At 57.8% G+C, this 20,181-nt stretch overlaps 2 protein-coding genes across 3 annotated transcripts in view; one reads left to right on the forward strand and one right to left on the reverse strand.

Annotated features, from left to right (window-relative positions):
- Window positions 1-14,657, forward strand: part of MAP2K1 (mitogen-activated protein kinase kinase 1) — a 70,057-nt gene extending 55,400 nt beyond the window's left edge. The window contains exons 6-11 of one of the 2 annotated variants that reach the window (XM_062206180.1): window positions 6,552-6,676; window positions 9,952-10,165; window positions 10,538-10,602; window positions 13,444-13,505; window positions 13,826-13,871; window positions 14,373-14,657. In XM_062206180.1, the coding sequence (XP_062062164.1) occupies window positions 6,552-6,676; window positions 9,952-10,165; window positions 10,538-10,602; window positions 13,444-13,505; window positions 13,826-13,871; window positions 14,373-14,486 (626 nt within the window). In that variant the 3' untranslated portion in view covers window positions 14,487-14,657. The remainder of the gene's footprint in view (window positions 1-6,551; window positions 6,677-9,951; window positions 10,166-10,537; window positions 10,603-13,443; window positions 13,506-13,825; window positions 13,872-14,372) is intronic. The other variant, XM_062206181.1, reaches the window with a different exon arrangement.
- Window positions 14,658-17,660: 3,003 nt separating this feature from the next.
- SNAPC5 (small nuclear RNA activating complex polypeptide 5) lies at window positions 17,661-19,481 on the reverse strand. Its single transcript, XM_062206182.1, has 3 exons — window positions 19,363-19,481; window positions 18,910-19,011; window positions 17,661-18,298 (listed from the first exon to the last, which is right to left on the reverse strand). Exons 1-3 carry the CDS (start codon window positions 19,450-19,452, stop codon window positions 18,173-18,175), a joined length of 318 nt encoding a protein of 105 aa, XP_062062166.1. The 5' UTR covers window positions 19,453-19,481; the 3' UTR covers window positions 17,661-18,172.
- Window positions 19,482-20,181: the final 700 nt, after the last annotated feature.

Genomic DNA, 20,181 nt, shown 5'->3' on the forward strand with positions numbered 1-20,181 from the left:
GGAGTATCTGCTCCTGGGCCCACCTGTCACTGTACTTAGGGGTCCAGTGTAGTTTGGTGGCCACCTTGGGCTGCATGCCAGCACTGGCGGAGGTGGGGTGGGGTCATCCACAGGGCTACTTGAGGTTGGAGGAGGAGCTTGTTCCAGTGAAAAAGAGGGGTTTGTGGCCGGCGCCGCAGCTCAATAGGCTGATCCTCTGCCTGCGGTGCCGGCACCCCGCGTTCTAGTCCCGATCAGGGCACCGGATTCTGTCCTGGTTGCTCCTCTTCCAGTCCAGCTCTCTGCTGTGGCCCGGGAAGGCAGTGGAGGATGGCCCAGGTGCTTGGGCCCTGCACCCCGTGGGAGACCAGGAGAAGCACCTGGCTCCTGGCTTTGGATCGGCGCGGTGCGCCGGCCGCGGCAGCCATTGTGGGGGTGAACCAATGGAAAAGGAAGACCTTTCTCTCTCTCTCTCTCTCTCTCTCCCTCCTCTGCCTGTCCAAAAAAAAGAAAAGGAGGGGTTTGTGACTAGGAGAGGGGAGAAGGGATAGATGATGAAAGGCTAGCAGACTTAAAGACCCAAGTTCTTCCCTGGCAAGGATTACTAAGCACTGGGTTGGTTGTCGGAAAGACTGCTGGGGTGGGAATCCCAGGATTGTCCAGCAGCACGGGGCAAGCTGCCCCCAGGCCACCCGGCCCTGCTGCCTGAGTCCGTGTGGCCTGCACACTCTGAGAGAGAGACGCGTGCGCCTTAGCAGCGAGCTGGATCTGAAGGGCGGCAGCCAGGACCCAGACTTTCCTGAGTGGACCCAGGCGAAGTGGACGATGGTGACCCCACTAGTGACCCCACTCGAAATCCTTCCCCGCTCCCATTTCCGAATGCCCAGGGCTCGCCTGGCCTGTCTCCTTTCACCAGGAGTCTTTGTTCCCTCTCCGGCTGAGAAGAGCTAGCCTTCCACAGCTCAGGGCAGACCTTAGCTCCTTTCCCTTTCTTGAGCAGCCAGCGTGGTTTCCCTGCCTGTAGGCGGTCCGCTGGCTTTGTGACAGACTGCACGTCTGCTCCTCTCCCTAGGTGATCGGGTGGCCTGTGGGGAGGATGTGCTTCTTTGGTGCCAGTTTCTTTGGGTAGAAAGGTTATTTTGTGACCATCACAGGACTTCATCCTGGGCCTCCGTTTGCATATCTGTAAGACAGGAGACATCAGAAACAAGAGGTCATGGAATCTGGGAGCTCTTCCTTCCTTGTCACAGCCCTCTCTTCCTCTCCCCTCCTCTCTCCCCGCATCAGGCCATGGCTTTTGCATCCTGTTTGACAAATGCAGCGTGTGCTAATGGAAACCAGATCCTGAACTTTCGTGGCAGCTGTCAGGACCGTGTGCCTTGGGTCAGGGGAGGAGCAGTGGATTGTCAGCGAGAGGAGAGGTGCAGAGGAGAGGTGCGGGAGGCAGAAAAGGAATGCTTGTCAGCCCTGAGGAGTCTGGGAAGGGGAGGGAGCAGACCTGCCGGGCGTTGCTGGGCTTGGCTGTGAGTCTTCAAAGTCGAGGGAGATAAAAATAGCAGCTTGTTAGGGCCTGGCAGGCTGCTCCCCAGGCTCTGTTTGCACTTGGTGCTTCATCAGAAGGAGGTGGGAACAGCACCTAGTTGCTGGGGCCGTAGCTCTTGGACTTGTCAAGGAGGATAATGGGCTGGAGCTGAAAAGGAAGCCCTGTGCCCTCCCGCTGACCCAGCCCAGCCAGGAACTATGTTCTCTCTTCAGCCCATTCCAGAAAGCACCCCCACTGCGTCTGGACCGGGAGCGACTCCTTCCCCAGCTATGGCTTTGCAGCGTGGCTGCACCGTCTGGGCCCTGGTGGTCTGAATTCTGGGGAGGGCGGACCTGTAGCCTTGGCAGGTGCCATCTGTGGGCCGCCGCTGTTGTCCTCTGCACACAGGGCTTTCTCATGCTTGTTTCTCGCTGTTAGGATGGGAGAACATGTGAGAGCCTGGCCCGGTCGGTGCAGGCCTGTTGTGGGCTCTGCTGTGGTCTAGCAAGCTCCCTGTCCTGCTGGGAGGGGGTGGGAGAGAGCCGGGCCTTCTTTCAGAGCTCTTGGGGAAGAAGTCTGTGTGGGAAAAAGAGGTTGAGGTAACGTCTGATTGAAGAGTTTGGGTTTTCTCTGAATGTGGATGATCTTTGCTACTTAATTAGCTCCCTGAGGCCATGGAGAGCTGGAGGCGGCTCTGGGGAGGGGATTTGTCTCATCCGGGTCAGCTCCCTTTCTCGAGGGCCCTGCCAGGGATGCTGTCAGAAGCAGAAAGCCACTGTTTTTTGTTTTTTTCTTTTTTAAAAAAAAAACAACAACAAAAAAAAACAAAACCTTGTTTTACCCCTCCTCCCCCTTTTTATTGAAAGCGGTAACTTGTTTATGCAAAGTCATCTGAGTTTTGCGTTCAGTCTTGTCACAGGTGAGCCAGAGCCTGGCTATCCTGTCCCCTCCATGCTTCTCTGCAGGCCCTTGCTCCTTCCTTCCTCCTCTCCTGGACTGTTTCTTTTTTAGTATTTTTTAAAAAAAGTCTTTAATTTATTTGAATGGCAGAGAGAGACAGACACAGAGCTCTTCCATCTGCTGTTTCACTCCCTAAATGCCTGCACCAGATGGGGCTGGGCCAGGTCAACTCAGTCCAGGTTGCCCACCTGGGTGGCGGGAGCCAGCATCCTTGAGCCATCACCTGCTGCCTCCCAGGTGCGCGTTAGCAGGAACCTGGAGTTGGAAGTGGAGCTGGGACTTGAAGCCCGGTGCTCAGATGTGGGCGTCCCAAGTGGTGTCTCAGCCACTGCACCTTCTCTTCCATTTCCCTTGGGCTCCCCGTCCCCCCTGTCTTCTGCCCTCTCTTCTTCCCTGCACCCTTTCTTGTGTCTTGCCTTAGGGAATGCAACTTCTTTTAATATTAGCCTCAGGCAAACAGAATGAAGCTTCCTGGACACAGGGACACCTGGAGAGCTGCTGTGCACCTTGTCGCCCAGCAGGCTGGTGCCAGGTCCACGTCGCCGGTGCCCGACATCCCTGTGCTGGTAGTGGTGGGGACAGGGACAAGGACTGCATCCCTTTTACTCACCACTCAGTGCAGTATCCTGTGTGTCGATAGAGTACACGAATGAGGTATTGTGTGCAGACCTCTTAAGAGGACCACCAGATGCGGCGCAGTAGTTAAACTTCACAGTGTGTGCCCTTGAAAGAAAACCCAGGAGGCTTGGAACAGTGATTATTTCTGGGCAGAAAATAATCAGACGAACACATTTCTCTGTTTTTCTTAAGCCCCGGTTGTTAACTTTTACAGAAAGAGTGGTTTCCCAACCGCGTGGTTGCAATGGCGGAGCAGGAGTGGTTGTCACGTCTCAGCGTCCCGTGGGGCTCTCAGGGAGCCTCTCTGCTCAGGGCCCGGTGGTCGGCGCTTCCTGCAGCATGCAGCCTGGCCCCTGGCTGCAGGGGCTCCTCCTAGCACCACCCCTCTGACAGTGAAGGATCAGAAAGAGACGCAGGGCCTGGAGGGGCCTTCAGGAAGTGGAGACGGGCTATCATTGGACAGCCTTTGAGGGTTCTGCTGGGGTGGGTGTGGGGAGCCAGGAGCAGGGTGGTCTCCCAGGCTGGAGAGGGGAATTGGAAAGAGGCACTGGCAGTGGAGGTGAGAGGGGTGAGGGAAATGGGGGGTCAGGGGAGACTGTTAAATGCAGGGCTAGCCAGAGGGGTGGGACAGTCTGAACTGGAGGAGGAACACGTGGAGGGCCGTGTAGGGGTGCAGGTGGAGAGGTGAAGGCGCCCCAGAGGACCTAGAAAGCCAGGCCCAGGGGCCGGCGCTGTGGTGCAGTAGGTTAGTCCTCCACTTGCAGTGCCGGCATCCCATATGGGCACCAGTTCTAGCTCCTCTTCCAATCCTGCTCTCTGCTGTTGCCTGGGAAAGCAGTAGAAGATGGCCCAAGTGCTTAGCCCCCTGCACCCACGTGGGAGACCCGGAAGAAGCTCCTGGCTCCTGGCTTCAGGTTGGCTCAGCTCTGGCTGTTGTGGCCGTTTTGGAAGTGAACCAGCAGATGCCGTCTCTCCCTCTCACTGTTTGTAACTGTACCTCTCAAACAAATAAATAAAATCTTAAAAAATAAAAATTAAAAAAAAAAAAAAAAGAAGCAGCAGCGGCAAGCCAGGCCCAGAGTCATGGAGTGTGCTCCAGGGCAAACGGGAGTCAGCAGGCTCTGCAGGGAGGGTCTGCTGGTTGCTGTGCAGACAGGTGGGGGAAGATGCCAGGGACAGGGGCAGTGTGGGGAGGGACTGGCTGCTGTGGGACAGAGTGTAGGGCCTGAGAGGTCAGGGCCTGAGAACGGTGGGGGCAGGGAGCACCTCCTGGCCTGCCAGCTCGGGCAGCATGCTCTGGAGTTGGGGCCCCGGCGTCTCCTTGCCGGGCCTTCTCAGTCACCTGCAGGGCCCCCAGGACCTGCAGCCTCTGTGGAGAAGCCCCTTGGGCCGTTCTAGGACCTGCAGCCCCTGTGGAGAAGCCCCTTGGGCCATTCCTTGCCTCCTCTCCCACCCCCTGGATCTGCACAGCCTCCCAGGCTGCTGTTCCTGGGTGGGAGGGAGAAGCTGGAGCTGACAGCGGGCGAGGGAGGGAAGCTGCCGCATTATGTAAGTTTGACAAGAGGCAGCCTGCGTGCCGTGTGACTGGAAAGCAGATGGCAGGCACAGCTAAGGCGTGCACCTGGGGAGGAGGGGTCCCTGGTGCTGCCCCCATGGTAGCCGTTCATGCCCACCCTTCCTCGGGCTGGTGCTTGTCTGCGTCGTGTCGGGAGCCAGGGTCAGCACTGTGGTGTTGGTCATAGGACGAGGTGACTTGCTGCAGGTTGGGCATCCCGCCGGGGCAGGGCTGTATTCCAGCCCCCTGTCTCTTGCTCTGAAACAAGGCCTAGCTGGTCACATCTAAACAGACCACCGGGAACATTTGGCGTGGTCAGGGGCTCAGGGCAGCGAGGTTCCGCTTGGGGATGAGAGGCTGTGGTGCCTAGAGGCAGGTGGCTGCCGTCCTTGCCAGGCCCAGCAGGTGTGTTGCAGGCCCCGCTCTTCCACCCTCAACACCCGACCTCTAAGGTTGTGTCCCAGGCTTGGCCGTGGGCACTTCCGGATGCGGACGAGTGCCTCGGACAAGCAGCTGCCCCCTCTTTCCGTAGGTCCCTGGGAAGCCACACGAGCCGCTGTCTGTCCGGGTCATTGATTAATGTCCTTCTGTCACATTAAAGCTAGGCAGGGTAACCTTGGGGACTTGGTCAGTTTGTTCCCTGCTGTCTCCTTCAGGAAAGGGGAGGAGCCAGATGCCTTGGGAGGCTCTGAGGGCCTTGGGGCTGCAGGGGGACTGGGAAGGGTCTTGAGTCCTGGGCTCCTCATTGGGTGTCCCCGGGAAGGCCGTGGTGAGGGATGATGGCTCAGGCTCTGGAAGTCTGCCTCGGCGGCTCTGTGGGGGGGGGGGGGGGAGGGCGGGCACGTGGCCATCACCTACCCGGGCCTCATGGCACTGAGGGGGGTGGAGGGAGGCGGAGCCAAGGGGACTTTCTGGGATACCCGAGGGAGTTGCAGGGTTGTTTTATTTTGTTTTTCAATTTTTCCTGGAAAGATACTTCAGTAGTCTTGTTAGATTCAGTTTAAGAATAAGTAGCATTTGTATGAAAACGTCCAAAGGAAGCAGTGGTATGTTAGTGGTGGCCCTGGTGGGTAGCAAGGACGGAGGCTTGGATGTGTCTGATTTCCCAGTGTCCTGCTAGGTCTGTCCTGTGAGGGCTGTGCTGTCTGCACCGAGGGTTTCGCCCCTGGACTTGCCTGCCCGTGAATGAGTCTCACTACTTACCGATGCTGCCCACTGCGCCCTGGCCCTTCACCAAGCGCCCTGCCTGTGGGCAATGGCCCTGGCTCGTCCACTTTGCAGGGCAGTTGTGTGAATCAGAGGGGACAGTGGAAGGAGAAACAGGTGGCAGGTGGCCTCTCTGCAGATGGGGGCCCTGTGGCTGGTATGTGTGACGGCCAGCGGGCGTAAGGGCTGGCTGGTGAGTGAGTGCAGGGAGGGGCTGGGCCTGGTGCTGAGGTGCTGTGCTGACCCAGGCCTCCGCCACCAACAGGGTAGATGTGGCTCTGGGGCCTGCTGGGTAAGTGACCTCAGCCCATCCCTGGCTCATGTGTTCCTAAGACAGAGGTCAAGGACAGGAGCTCTCCCCCAGCCCCACCCCTGTGGCCATGGCAGGTTTGTGTCTTGCCAGTCAGGGCTGCTGAAGCAACACACTTTGAAGCCTTGACTGTTCATGACGGCCTCTCCCTGTGTGTCATCTGGCCAAGACTCTGTTCCCGGAGCATGGAAATCTACTGGCCTTCTGCCACACATCCACAACACTAAGCATGTCACTTCCGCCAGTCCTTCCTCCACCCTCATCAAGGCGGGGAGACGAGAGGCCGTGGGGTCCCGTGTCTGCAAGCGGAGGCGCCTGTCCCGGGACTCCCGTGGGGCTGCCGTGCCTCACCCTGGTCTGCCTGTCGCCGCCCCCTCACTGCTGCTTTCTCTTCCTCACAGACGTCAAGCCCTCCAACATCCTGGTCAACTCCCGCGGGGAGATCAAGCTCTGTGACTTCGGGGTCAGTGGGCAGCTCATCGACTCCATGGCCAACTCCTTCGTGGGCACCAGGTCTTACATGTCGGTATGAACAGCAGGGACCGATTCCCAGCTTCCTGTCCAGTTGGGGATGGCAGCCAGGCTCCAGTCCTGAGTGGTGGTCAGGGGCCAAAAAGGAGGGCTAAGGCACAGTGCCTGTTGCTGCCCCCCACCCAAATCCCCTCCCCCCACTTTGTCACAGTGAGGGGGGGGGAACTGGTGTTCCTGGGCCCCCATCTTACCTGCAGGACCTGGACCTTTGTGGGCATGGAGCTGAGCTTCTGTCTGGAGACAGTGAGCTCCCTCCCCTGTGGACATCTCTCCAGTTGTCCTCATCCCCTGCCGCTCTTATTTGGCCAGCATCCTCTCCGGGTCTGCCCTCCTGCCCCCAACCCCACTGGGCCCTGTTGCTGCTAGCGAGCTGTGCCCACACCTGGGGCAGCACCTGTGTGCACTCTGCCCTCCCTGTGCAAGGAGCTCCTCGGGGGCAGGGCCAGGCAGAGGTTAATCAAGTGGGGGGAGGCAGAAGGCATGTGGCTGAGGACAGCTGGGAATGGTAGAGACCGGGGCCAGGTGAGTGCTGTGACGGGGCAGGGGTGAGCCATCAGTGGAGTGAGCGGCCCCGGCACACGTGTGTGGGGTGGGCCTGTGTTCTCTGTCAGCCTGTGGCTTCCTCGCCTCCTCTCCCCTGATCCATGCTGCTGTCCTTGTGGCAACCATTGCTGTTCTCGTTTCGGAAGTGAGGAGGTTGAGGTTCCGTCAGTGAACTTCATGAAGGGGGCTGGGTGGGGCAGGCGCTTGGCACAGGTGCAAGATGCTCCTTGGGCTGCTTCGTGGCACTCCTAACAGAATGCCTGGGCTTGGGTCCCAGCTCCGCTGTGGTGGTGCCTCCTGGGAGGCAGCAAGTGGTGGCTCCTGTGCTTGGGTCCTGTTGTCCATGTGGGAGACAGGATTGAGTTCCGGGCTCCTGACTTCAGCCTGGCCCATCCCTGGCTGTTGTGGGCAGTTGGGGAGTGAACCAGTGGACAGGAGAGCTTTCTCTCTTTTTTAAATTAAGTGGAAATAAATAATTAAAAACTAACATTACCAAAAGAAAGCATTTTAAGGAAAAAAGGCTTGGGAGCCAGCGCTGTGGCATAGCAGGTAAAGCTGCTGCCTGTGGTGCAGGCATCTCACAGGGCACTGGGTTCAAGTCCTGGCTGTTTCACTTCTGATCCAACTCCCTGATAATGCACCTGGGAAAGCAGCAGAAGGTGACCCAAGTGCACCCACGTGGGTGACCCAGAAGAAGCTCCTGGCTCTTGGCTTCAGATTGGCCCAGCTCTGGCTGTTGCAGCCATTTGGTTAGTGAACCAGCAGATGGAAGATCTCTATCTCTCTGTCTTTCCTTCTCTTTCTCAATAACTCTGCCTCTCAAATAAACAAATAAATCTTAAACAACGATAAAAGCCTTATTTAACGCACCGTTTTAAAAAAGATGTTTATTTTAAATTGATTTTCATCTACTTGAAAGGTAGAATGACAGAGAAAGAGAGAGATTTGCATCCACTGGTTCATTCCCCAAATGGTCACAACAGCCAGGGCTGGGCTTTGCCAAAACTAAGAGCTAGGAGCTCCATCCAGGTCTCCCAGTTGGGTGGCAGGGGACAAGCACTTGAGCCATCACCTGCTGTCTTCCAGGATGCATTGGCAGGAAGCTGGATTGGAAGTGGAGTAGCTGAGACTTGAACTGGCTTTGCTGTATGGGATGCGGGTGTTCCAAGTGGCAACACGGTGCCTACCCCACACTCGTGGTTGTGGAAGTTCATGTCCAGAGTCAGGCAGCCCTAGCTCTAGGGAGGACCAAGCGTCACATGGCAGGAGGTGTGGTGTGAGTGTGTGTGTTTGTCTGTGAAGCTCCTTGGAAGGCCACGAGGATTTTATCGAGGGTTCCACCCTCGTGATTCCAACTGACCCAGCCACCACCCAGAGGCTTCTCCTCCAAACGTCGGAATTGGATTAAGGTTCCGCCCTCTCAGTGCTGGTCACGTAAGACTTTGGGCACCGAATCCCTGATCTCAGGAAACAAATGTTCAAACCGTAGCCCTTGCCAGGCAGGACCGAAAGCCGCCTTGCCAGTTGGTGCTGTGCACAGCCAGCCCTCCCTCGCCTCCCGGTGAGGAAGTCCCTGCCAGGCCTGCATTCCTCCTGCTGGCCGCTCCGATGGCCTCCCCCTCCCTGTCTCCTCACTGCGTCTTCCCTACATGGCTGATAGCCAAGCAGCTGTTAGCCCCGAACTGCTCGGCCCTACCTCTCAGGTTCAAAGTCAGCGAACATGCAGTGGGCCTTATTGATCCAGGATTTAGTGGTTTATGTCTTTGTGGTTAGAAGGTCAGTTCCAAGATATTCCAGTGTTAGTCAGTGAGAAACCCTATGGGAGGAGTTAATTTGCTGTCTAAATAAATATACCTCAGTGAGAATAGTTTTTCTTAAAGTTCTTGAAATACATGCGGTATTTCAAGTGATGCTTTTGTGTAGTACAACTCTGTGTTTTTCTGTTGGGTTTGTCCCACCAGTGTCAATCAATCTTGGCAATACATAGTCTAGGGTTTTGTTTCACTTGCCCTCTCAGTAACTCGTAAGTAGCATGGGCATTTTGCTCCATTGCTATCACTATTACCACTGTCAGCTGCAGCCCCATTTTACAGGTGAGGAAGCTGAAGCTCAGGATCTCATAGTGTAGAAACCCCAAAGATGGGGCTTGAACCCCAGGCCCATTGTTCTGGCTTGGCTGCCCCCAAAGGCCCGTGTGGTAAGGACTTGCTCCCCAGTCTCAGGTTTAGAGGGGTGGAGCTTCATTAGAGGCCAGCCCAGTGGGACTGTCCGATCTGCACCGCTAGCCTCCTGGACCGCGTGCTGACATCCCGCTTCCGGTGCGTGTTGTGGTGATGAAAGGCTGGCTAGTGTGTCCATGCTGCCAGACGTCCCCGTTCAGACTTGGTGATGGGATGAGCCTCTCGCACGGGCTGTGGACAGGTTGCCTTGCACTACAAGACTGCAGACAGGCTAGGCGAAGCTGGAACGCTGGCTTGGCGTAGCAGCCAGGGCCCAGCAGTCAGCTGCTGCCAGTTCAGGGCAGCCCAGGGGCAGATAGAACCCTGAGGCGGGGTCCGAGCGGCAGAGCCTTCGAGGGTTGGTTTGGGGGCAGGTGCGAGGCCAGATTCAAGAGACTGGTTGGTGCTGCCGAAGCAGCCCTGAGAGGACGGGACGGGAGATGTGGGCCTGTGCCCACGCCGGGTGCAGCTTAGCTCAGGTGCTCTTGTCTGTGTCTCTGTCCTGCAGCCCGAGAGACTCCAGGGGACACACTACTCTGTGCAGTCGGACATCTGGAGCATGGGGCTGTCCCTGGTGGAGATGGCGGTGGGGCGCTACCCCATCCCGCCCCCCGACGCCAAGGAGCTGGAGCTGATGTTTGGGTGCCAGGTGGAGGGCGATGCGGCCGAGACTCCGCCCAGGCCCAGGACCCCCGGGCGGCCCCTCAGCTGTGAGTGGCCTGGTGTGTCCCAGCTTGCATTCCGGGAGAGGCGGGGGTTTCTGGAAGGCTGGCTCTGTGTCGTCGGCCAAGACAGGGACCCTGCACTGGGTGCTGGGCGGGGGCGGGGTAGGAAGTTCCCGTTGTTGCCAATGGCTTCCTGTCATTGGTTGAGTCCCCACCACGCTCTAGCTAGCGCTTTCTGCACATCACCTCATCTGAGCTGCTGTGGTAGGTAGATCTGAGATACAGTTCACACGACAAAATCCTAGGCCGTGCGCCTTTGTGAATCTGCACCTGTGTATCGTCCCTGCCCCCGTTGTGGGGGTCCCAGGCTCCGGGCCCAAGCCCTGTCTGTTTCTGAGAAGTGTTTTCTTTCTCTTTCTGCATGGACAGCGTACGGAATGGATAGCCGGCCTCCCATGGCGATTTTTGAGCTGCTGGATTACATCGTCAATGAGGTGAGTGCTCCCTGCCCTCTCGGAGTTGCTCCTCCTAAGAAAACACCCATGGCTGAGCTGACTGGGAAACCTGCGGGTAGCTGTCCGCGTGGGCCCCAGGGACTCCGTGTTCTGCTGCGTGTGCCATGCTGCTGGAGCGGAGAGGCTGATTTCGAACCTGCAGGAATGCCGCGGGGTCCCTCCTGCTCGCTCAGACTCGGGAGCCCCCAGCTTTCCCACTTGACCAGGCTTTCTTGCGTACTTACTGTGTCCTGAGGACTGCGGGCAGGGGTGGGAGTAGAGCTGGGGTCCAGAGATGGAGAGACAGAAGCCCCTCCTCTGGCAGGCTGTGGAGGGGAGGCAAGGCTGCTGCATATGTAACTGCTATGCAGTGTTTTCTCCTGGAAATGCCACCAACAAGCTGTGAGCACAGAGGGGCTTTTGTCCCACTGGGAAGATACCCACATCCCCTTCAGCCCTCTTGGCTTCAGAGCCCAGCTCCTGATTCCAGCTTCTGCCGAGCAGCCCTGAAGGCAGTAGTGAGAGCTCAGTGGCTGGATTCTTGCATGGGAGACCTGGCTTCAGCCTGGCCCAGCCTTAGCTGTTGCAGGCATCTGGAAAGTGAACCAGCAGGTGCGAGCCCTCTTTTTAGGTTTCTCTCAAAGAAAATTTTGAAAACCACGAATGTAAAATTGAGTACAGAAATAGGGACTATATCCACCACACCCTGTGTGAAGAGAGCAGATTATTAAATAGTGTGTGCACTGTGGTCAGTTCTTTGTGGAAGATCCATGTCTGTACACACGAGAGCGCTTCAGAAACAGGGAAAACGGAATTAGGGGCTGGCATCCCCTGGGAGTGCCAGTCCCAGCTGCTCAACTTACGATCTAGCTCCCTGCTAAGGCCTCTGGGGAAGCAGCAGAGGACAGCCCAAGTGCTTGGGCCCCTGCATCCATGTGGAAGATCGGAAGAAGCTCCCGGTTTTGGCCTGGTCCAGCACCAGCAGTTGAAAGAAAAGAAAAATTAAAAGTACAACCTGTTTTGTGCAAGAAATGGCATAGGATGTGGAAATTGCTTATTATGAAAAAACTGCTTGAGTTCCAAATATTTTCATACACCAGAATAAACTCAGTTTTAATTTCATGTTTCTATGAACTCTTAGAAGCACCCTTGTACGTGCAATAAAGTCTGGAAATTAACGACAGTGGTTATTTTGGAGTGAAACTATTGACGAACTAGAAGTTTCTTCTTGCATGTTGCTGATGGCTTTTAACGCAAAGACAAGCATTGTTGGTGAAGTGTGTACTCGTACGCCGTTGTGTGTAAATGAAAAAGGGACCGATAAGACACTGCTTGGGACACCTGCATCCCACACTGGAGTATCTGGCTCTGCTCCGATTCCAGATCCCGCTAATGTGTGATGTGCAACCTGGGAGGCAGTGATGGCTCACGGCGCTGGGCTCCTGCACCCACGCGGGAGACCTGGCAGTGCTGGCGTGTGGGCAGTGAACCAGCCTCTCAGAGACAAAGCATGGGGTCTGCAGGGAGTAGGATGTTGTGCAAGAGCTCGAGTTGCTCAGAGGTGGAGGGGGCGTGTCTGGAGGAGCTGGGCTGAGGGGTCTGGACAGGGCCAGCGCCCCTGGCCACAGGGGAGAGCCGTGGCTGGCTGGAAAGCCTGGACGAGTTCTGGCAGTTAGGGAGGCAGCTGAGGCCCGGGTTGGCTGCCGTGTAGGACCAAAGGGTTGGCCCCAGCCTCTTCCTCAGGAATGAGATTCTGCACTTAGCATTTTCACAAACTAGGCCCGGGGCTGTGTGGAGCAGCGTGGGCCTGGGCTCCAGGGCCCCAGGACCATTATGGAAAGGCTCAGGGAGGTCCCCCTTGTCCATCGCAGACCCAGCAGGCCGCAGGCTAAGCCATCCCTGGCACACGTTCCCTGCCACTAGGGGTCTGACTTGTGTCTTCTGAGGTCTGCACAGCTTTGTGCTAAGCACCGTGTGTGGCAGCTCAGATCTGGTCCTGCTGCCCCTGGGCTTCAGCCTGCAGAGCAGGTCAGGTTTGTGCAGTCAGGAAAACGCCCTCAGCTGGTGCCTGGGGGAGCCCTGTGCTTAAGTGTGCACCTGCTGCTCTCCTGGGGCACCGCCTCTCCCACATCCTCACCTCCATTCCAACTTCGCACAGGTGAGGAGACAGGCTCCTCCTGCTGTACCCAGCCCCCTCCCCACTCCCTTGGACGGTGCCCGCAGGGAGGGACTCGCTGGGTCCTGGGCCTTGGCCTCAGCTCAGACTGCAGAGGCCTCAAGGGAGGAAGGCTGTGCCTTCCTGTAGAGGGTGTCAGGTCTCCGCCGTTGATGTGGGGCTGGCTGCTCCCCGAGCGGACTCTGCTGCGGTGTGCAGGCCCCCTCTTTGGGACCAGCCCTGCGCCCACTCTTGTTTCAGCCGTCCTCTGCCTTGCCGGGTCTCCGAGCTCAGGAGGGGATCTTTTCTCCTGCTTGCGTGTGCAGGCGCTGGCAGGCCTGGGTGGCTTGCACGTGCGCCTAGTTGCTGCTGCTGGTTCCCGCCCCGTGCCCCACTCCAGGGTTTTCAGTTGTAGTCAGAGCTCCAAAGGCAGCGCCTCATCTCGCGGGAGGAAAATCGAGGCTCAGGGAGGAAGAGTGATTTGCTTCAAGTCACCAGGCAAGTGAGTGCTGGACACTTGACCTGGTCCCAGTCCTGACTGTGCTGAGTGCTATACTGCAGTTCCAGCACGGTGGCCAGCAGCTCCCCCTGGCTGGGCAAGGGCAGCGCTGTGCAGGGGCGGGCGGGACGGGGAGATGGCTGGAGCGGGAGCCCAGCGCGTCTCACGGCTTCACCTTTCTCTGCAGCCTCCTCCGAAACTCCCCAGCGCAGTCTTCAGCCTGGAGTTTCAAGATTTTGTGAATAAATGGTAAGTTGGCTCCCCACCTCCCCTGGGAGCCCCAGCTTGGCCTCTGTTGGGGATGTGCGTACACACACACCCCTTCTGGCAGTGTGGGGACCTACAGGATGTGTTTGGCTGCAGCTCTGCCCTGGGCACTGGCTCTCCGGGGACTGGCATGTTGCTTTTGGACCTCAGTGTGATTAGGAAGGAGTGCCCTTCCGAGGGCAGGCCCTTGTGCTAAGAAAGGGAAGAGGCAGAGGCCCGGGACCTCAGCCTGCAGCGTGTGGGGAGGTGGGCCGGAACCAGTGCCAGGCAGTGGCTCTCACCCTGTCTTGTCTTTTTTGAAGCTTAATAAAAAACCCCGCCGAGAGAGCAGACTTGAAGCAGCTCATGGTGAGTGCATTTATTTCAGATCCTCAGATCCAGTCCAGTGCCTGTTGGTTTGTGTTCTGCGCCCCCCTCCCCCCCCCCCAGCCACCTACCTGGGGCCTCCTGAGCCCACTCCCCGCTGTGCCCTGACCCCTGTGGGCTGCCAGGCCCCAGCCGTCTCTGCCCTTCACGGGGTGAAGGAAAAGCCAATGCTCCGCCGCCCCAGTGAGACCAGAGAGGGCCTCTCCCCTGCCCCCCAGCACCAGGGCCTCTGCCCCGACCTGCCTCTGCTTGGTGGCGGGGAACGGGAAGGCGCTCCTGTGGGCCCCCGTGGCCTTTCATGCTCTGAGCAGTGGCCCAGGCCTCAGAGCTGCCGCCGCCGCCGCCGCCGCCCTGACCCCACTGCTGCTCGAGGGTGGCTCCGGGGGTCTGTGAGGTGCAGCCTGCACGCGCTCCAGCCCGCAGCCTCTCGGGTCTCCCTCTTGGCTCTGTGACCGTTTCTTCTCCCTGTCGCCTTGCGTGCAGGTTCATGCTTTTATCAAGAGGTCTGATGCCGAGGAGGTGGATTTTGCCGGTTGGCTGTGCTCCACCATCGGCCTTAACCAGCCCAGCACGCCGACGCACGCGGCCGGCGTGTGAGCACGGGGCGCGGCGTGGAGCCGACCCCCGCCCAGCGGTCTCCTTCCTGTGCTCGTCCCTGTTCAGGCGCCCATTTCACCTGTGACAAAGGATGAGGAACACAGCATGTGCCAAAACCTCTTGGTGTCATTCTCTCACTGTCTCTATCCTTAATACTGTCGTTACTCCCGAGTGGACTGGCTTTGTGCTTGGGGCTGTCTGTGTGCTGGTGATCCACCTCGTGCCAGGCTGAAACACAGTGAAACCTCTGGCGAGTGTGCGTGCGGCCCCGCCTCTGTCCTGGGCGGGGCTCACACTGGCCACGCCTTCTCCCTGTGAGCGGGCACCTGGCGGCCCTGCGCGGGGAGTGCATGAGAAGCATGCTTTGCTGCCGTGGAATGAGCGCCAGAGGGGACATCTTGTCACCTTCCTACTGGTCCTCTTGCTTTCCGTGTCCAATTCAGCAGTTCCCATCCAAATCCAGCCAGAGCCCCTCACTGCCAGGCTAGCTGGGCTCCCCAGCCTGTCCACCGGGACGACGTGGAGACTGCTGGTTGTGTTTCTGTATTTATTTTAAATAGACTGTGTGGGGTATCTAGTGGTAAATGTCTCTAAGTTTGGAGTAGTGTTTCGAAATTGGTGGTTATTTTGAATGTCACAAATGGATGAAGGCATTAAAATGTGTCAGATTCTCTCTTCAAATCTAAGTACCAATGCTGTTGTAAACAATGATGTGTACAGTGCCTACAAATTGTATGAAAATCCTTTTAACCATTTTATTCCAGATGTTTAACGAATTAATCTCTTATTCTAATAAATACAGTATCAAGTTAAAATCGCTGGAAACTACTTGTTTGTGGTGGGCTTCCCAGGGTCTCTAGCACACAAGAAATCACAGGATGCAGCCCAGTGCCTCGGGCTCCCAGGGCTCCTGGAATGAGTCCCCCGCGCCCGGCGGAGCCGCTTCTCTTCATACAAGGGACAAGCGGGAGGCAGGGGCTGGAAGAAACCCCAGAAAGATCACAACACTTTGTTCACTCACTCAGCACTTTCCATGACCAAGAGCCGGGCTGGGGGCTTGGGTGGGCCTTGCTGCTGGCACACGTCAGTCAGTGCCTGGGGAGGGGGAGCAGGGAAGTCACAGGGCGACCGGGAACTGCAGTGCGTGGGAAGCCTTCAGCCGGGCTCGTGTTCTGCTTCCCAAGGGCAGGTTTCAGAAAAGCAAAGCAGGAAAGTAAAAGGCCTAGCTGTCTAGACTAAAACTGAACTTGGATAAGACATCTAGAACAGGCAGTTGTACCGGGAGCTGGGGACACAGGCACTGCGCAGGGCTCACCCACCACTGCCAAGGCTCCCTGGTCCGCTTCTGCCTGTGAGACCCATAGCTCGGCTAGGCCAACAGTCTGACCTACTCCTTTGCAACTTGGAGACCCCTGGGTTGCTGGAAGCCCCACTCTGAGTCCTCACATCACCCACAGTGAGCAGACCGCGGTCCCAGGGGAAGGAACAGCGCCCCCTGGTGTCTCCTGAGGGTGTTTGAAAACTGAACTGCCTAACCTCGCCCACTGCTTCCTCAGGCTTCCAAACTGAGCCAGCAGTCATGGCTGGGTTCCAAATGGCAACACGTGAGCCTCATGACAACCTGCGCAATGACCAGAGCTGAGGGAATGGGAACGTGACAGCTGAGAACTAAGCAAGTGGCCAGCTGGTCGAGGTGGGATTTGCAACTCAAAAAAACACATGGTTGGGGGCCGGTGCCCTGGTGTAATGGACTAAGCCTCCACCTGTGGTACCAGCATCCCATACGGGTGCTAGTTCAGGTCCCGGCTGCTCTCTGTTGTGGTCTGGGGAAGCAGCAGAAGATGGCCCAGGTCCCTGGGCCCTGCCACCCGCATGGGAGACCTGGAAGAAGCTCCTGGCTTCAGATCAGCCTAGCTCCAACCATTGTGGCCATAATATATATAACTCCACCTTTCAAATAAATAAAATCCTAAAAACGAGAAAACAAAATGAGGCAGGCAGTTAGCTGTGCAGTCACGTCACCACTGAGGCGCCTGCACCTGAGCGTACTTGGGTTCGAGCCCCGCTGCAACTTCCTGCTAACACAGACCCTGGGGAGGCAGAGGTGACGCAGGTACCTGGGTTCCTGCCACCCGTGCACAGAACCTGGACTGAGTTCCCTAGTTCAGCCCTGGCCCAACCCGTCCATCAGAGTCTGAAAGTGAACCAGCAGACAGGTCCTCTCTCAAATTTTACACACACATATATATAGATAGATAGATATACACACACACATTCTTAATTTATATAAATATGTAAAAAAATATATATATATATATTCACTCATGCTCCAAAATTGTCTTCACATTGTGTGTTCCAAGGACCACACTCATTTAAACTTCTGGCTATTTCCTATGGGAGCTCAGAATAACGAATCCACACTGGCAGAGGTGTCTGTTCTCTGGAGCAGTCACACACGGCTGCCATGCTCGCTGGTGCTTCGCCAGAAGTCAGGTTTACAGGACGAAGCGACTCCACATTTAACTGTTCAGTGGAGATGCTCCCGGATGCAGGAGTGCATCTCTTACTCTGAAGCCGTCCTCTCTATTTGAAAAATCCAATCACCCAAGCATAGTGGTTTCTTTTAATTTACTCCTTTTATTTATCGGGAAGGCAGACAGAGACCTCCCACCAACTGGTTCACTCCTCAAATGCCCACAATAACTGGAACTGGGCCAGGACAAAGCTGGGAGCCAGGAGCTCAATCTGGGTCGGCCACATGGGTGGCAGGGACTCGATCGCTTGAGCCATCACCTGTTGCTTCCCAGGGTGTACATTAGCAGGAGGCTGGAAGGGGGAAGGAGTGGGCCTCGAACCCAGGTGCTCCAACATGGCTGCATGGTTTCTTCCATGGCACTTCTCCCAAGGGCCAGAGACAGGCTTGGGAGCAGCCTGCTGGGTGCCCTCCGGAGGGGATCTGCGGCTTCTCTGTAGACTTCCAGGCACGTGAAACCGGGCATGCCTCAGCTGGATGGGGCAGCTGCCCCACAGAGCCGTCTGACGGGCGGTGTCACTCGCGGCCTCTGTCCTCCCCTCGTCAGCTTTCATACCCGACAGCCTAATGGCCACCAGGGTACAATGGCAAAAACTTGCACTGGTTTCCCTCAAAGACACACTGTGGACTGGAAAGGGTGATTTGAATTAAACTCTGCCTGTTTTGTAAACCCCAGGATGTCTCGGTAGCACCCCAGAGGAAACGACTCAGTGAACGAGCCCGACCTGCTGACCGGCACCACCACACTGCCACAGCATGGCCGCATCCGCAATTCCCGGTGTCACGCACTCTCATTAGTAAGATTCTGAAGGGGCTGGCGCTGTGGCAATGGCCGGAGCTGCACCGATCTAAAGCCAGGAGCCAGGGAGCTTCCTCCAGGTCTCCCACATAGGTGCAGGGGCCAAGGACTTGGGCCACCTTCCACTGCTTTCCCAGGCCATAGCAGAAAGCTGGATCGGAAGTGGAGCAGCTGGGACTTGAAACAGTGCCCATAGGGGATGCTGGCACTGCAGGGGTGGGGCTTTACCCGCTACGCCACAGCGCCGGCCCCCTGGCTTCCTTTCTAAGCAAGCATGGCCTTTGGTAAGATGATGATTTCTTCAAAGAGAGAGTGAGACTTGGACGTTTGTGTAACCCTGACTCCTTTCCCTCTTTAGGAGTCCTCCTCCTCCTCCTCCTCCTCCTCCTCCTCCTCCTCTTCCTCCATCACGTGGCTCCTTGTGCTCAACTCCAGTGCAGTTTGGTTGATAGATGCTTCATTGTCCACATGCACCAGCATCTGTGATAGCCAGAGACAGCACACATTAGCGGGAAAGACACCGGCCGCAGCACAGCAGATTCTGAAAACTGCTGTCCAGCCACACGGTTGGCTGTCCGGCCCCCATTTTTATGACCAAGAAGCCTGGCTTCTCTCCTGTTTGTCCAAATTCTGTCCCCACCGCCACCGCTACCAGAGAGGGCTCCAGCGCAGGAGCTGTGCCCACTGAGACGGGGCTCTGCAGGCTGCACACACCACACCTGGGCCAGCGGCGCGGCCAGGGCGGTCAGAGGAGGAGGCGACTTCGTTACGCGACAGGCTCTGGCAAGAGGGGCGTGAGGAGGACTGGGGCTCCGTGCCTGCAGCTGAAGTCACACTCTTCCCACCCCAGGGTTCCTTATTCACAAAGCAGCAGAAGTCTGACCCGGGCCTCCCCAGGTCCCGCACCCTAGGGTTATCCGTGCAGCAGGGTGGAAGCAGCCTTGTTAAAGTGTAACCAGCGGCTGCAACGTCGTCGGGGGTCAGTCCGACTGACCCCCGCCAGCTTCCGCCGGAGGCCGGGGCAGCGTCCCACGCAGGCAGCCTGCGACTCCGCCCCTTGCCCCCCTGCCCCTGCCGAGGCCGGCACTCACGGAGCTGACATCCGCGGGCTGCTGAGCTACAGGCTGGGAAGACACCATCTCATCATGCCCCCTTCCAGAATTAATCATTGATTGGAGGGCCAATTCTTCAACCTGCAAGAGAAGAGGCGAGGACACTTTCCTTACTATTCCACTGGGCTACTGAGCTGCCTGAGCTCCTGGGCGTGCAGGGGAGGCTGGCGCCGTGACGGAGGGGAAGAAGGAGACCCACAAAGAATCCGGCCCCTGGCCCTGCGCAATACAGGTGTTCAGGCTGAGCCAGGTTCCCTCCTCTCACCCGGACCTAGCAGCGCCTGGAGGGCACCCCATTCAGAAACCAGGGTGCTTCCCGTAGCACCAGCAATACTCGCTAGTGCTGGGAAGGGGCGGGGTGGGCCACGGCGTCGGGAACCGGAGAGGAGGACGGGCGGCAGCCGGCGAGCGCCGCCGCGCGGGCCCGGTCACCTTGAGACGGTTCAGCTGGTCGTGCAGGGCCGCCTTCAGCCTCAGCAGTGTCTCCTCCTCCTTGCGCAGCTCCTGAAGCCGGCTCAGCATGGCCCCGCGCCCCGTCGCCCGGCTCCGCCGGCCGGTCGCTCGCTGATGACGCCACGCCGGCGACTCCCGGAAGTGCGGCAGGGGCGGGGCTGGCGGCCATGTTAGAGAGGGCGGTGTGGCACTTCCTTCCGGCGGCTCGCTCTGGCCTCGCCTCTATACGGGCCGCTTCCGCAAAACTTCCCGATTGGCCGACGCCGTGGCTCCGGCACACCGGGTTCTAGTCCCGGTCGGGGCGCCGGATTCTGTCCCGGTTGCCCCTCTTCCAGGCCAGCTCTCTGCTGTGGCCAGGGAGTGCAGTGGAGGATGGCCCAAGTTCTTGGGTCCTGCACCCCATGGGAGACCAGGAGAAGCACCTGGCTCCTGATCAGCGCGATGCGCCGGCCGCAGCGGCCGTTGGAGGGTGAGCCAACGGCAAAAAGGAAGACCTTTCTCTATCCACTCTGTCAAAAAAAAAAAAAAAACTTCCCGATCGACCGTGACAATCCGTTCGGGGAGCGGCGCTCTCTGTAGCCAGAGAGAACGAAGCTTCAACCCAAAGCCTGCAGCCGCCCTTACAGAGCCGTGATGCATGAACCCCATGCCCCAGTCGGCTACCTGGGGACCACAGAGCAGAGCCCACCACGGGCAGGGGAGACTGCCTCCGCTTGGAGGGACGTGGGGGTCGCAGTCGCACCACAGAGGGGAGGCGGTGCCACAAGGAGCCCTGAACGCAGTTGAATTCTGCTGTGA

The sequence above is a fragment of the Lepus europaeus genome, chromosome 11 (genome assembly GCF_033115175.1).
Source record: "Lepus europaeus isolate LE1 chromosome 11, mLepTim1.pri, whole genome shotgun sequence".
NCBI classification, from domain to species: domain Eukaryota; kingdom Metazoa; phylum Chordata; class Mammalia; order Lagomorpha; family Leporidae; genus Lepus; species Lepus europaeus.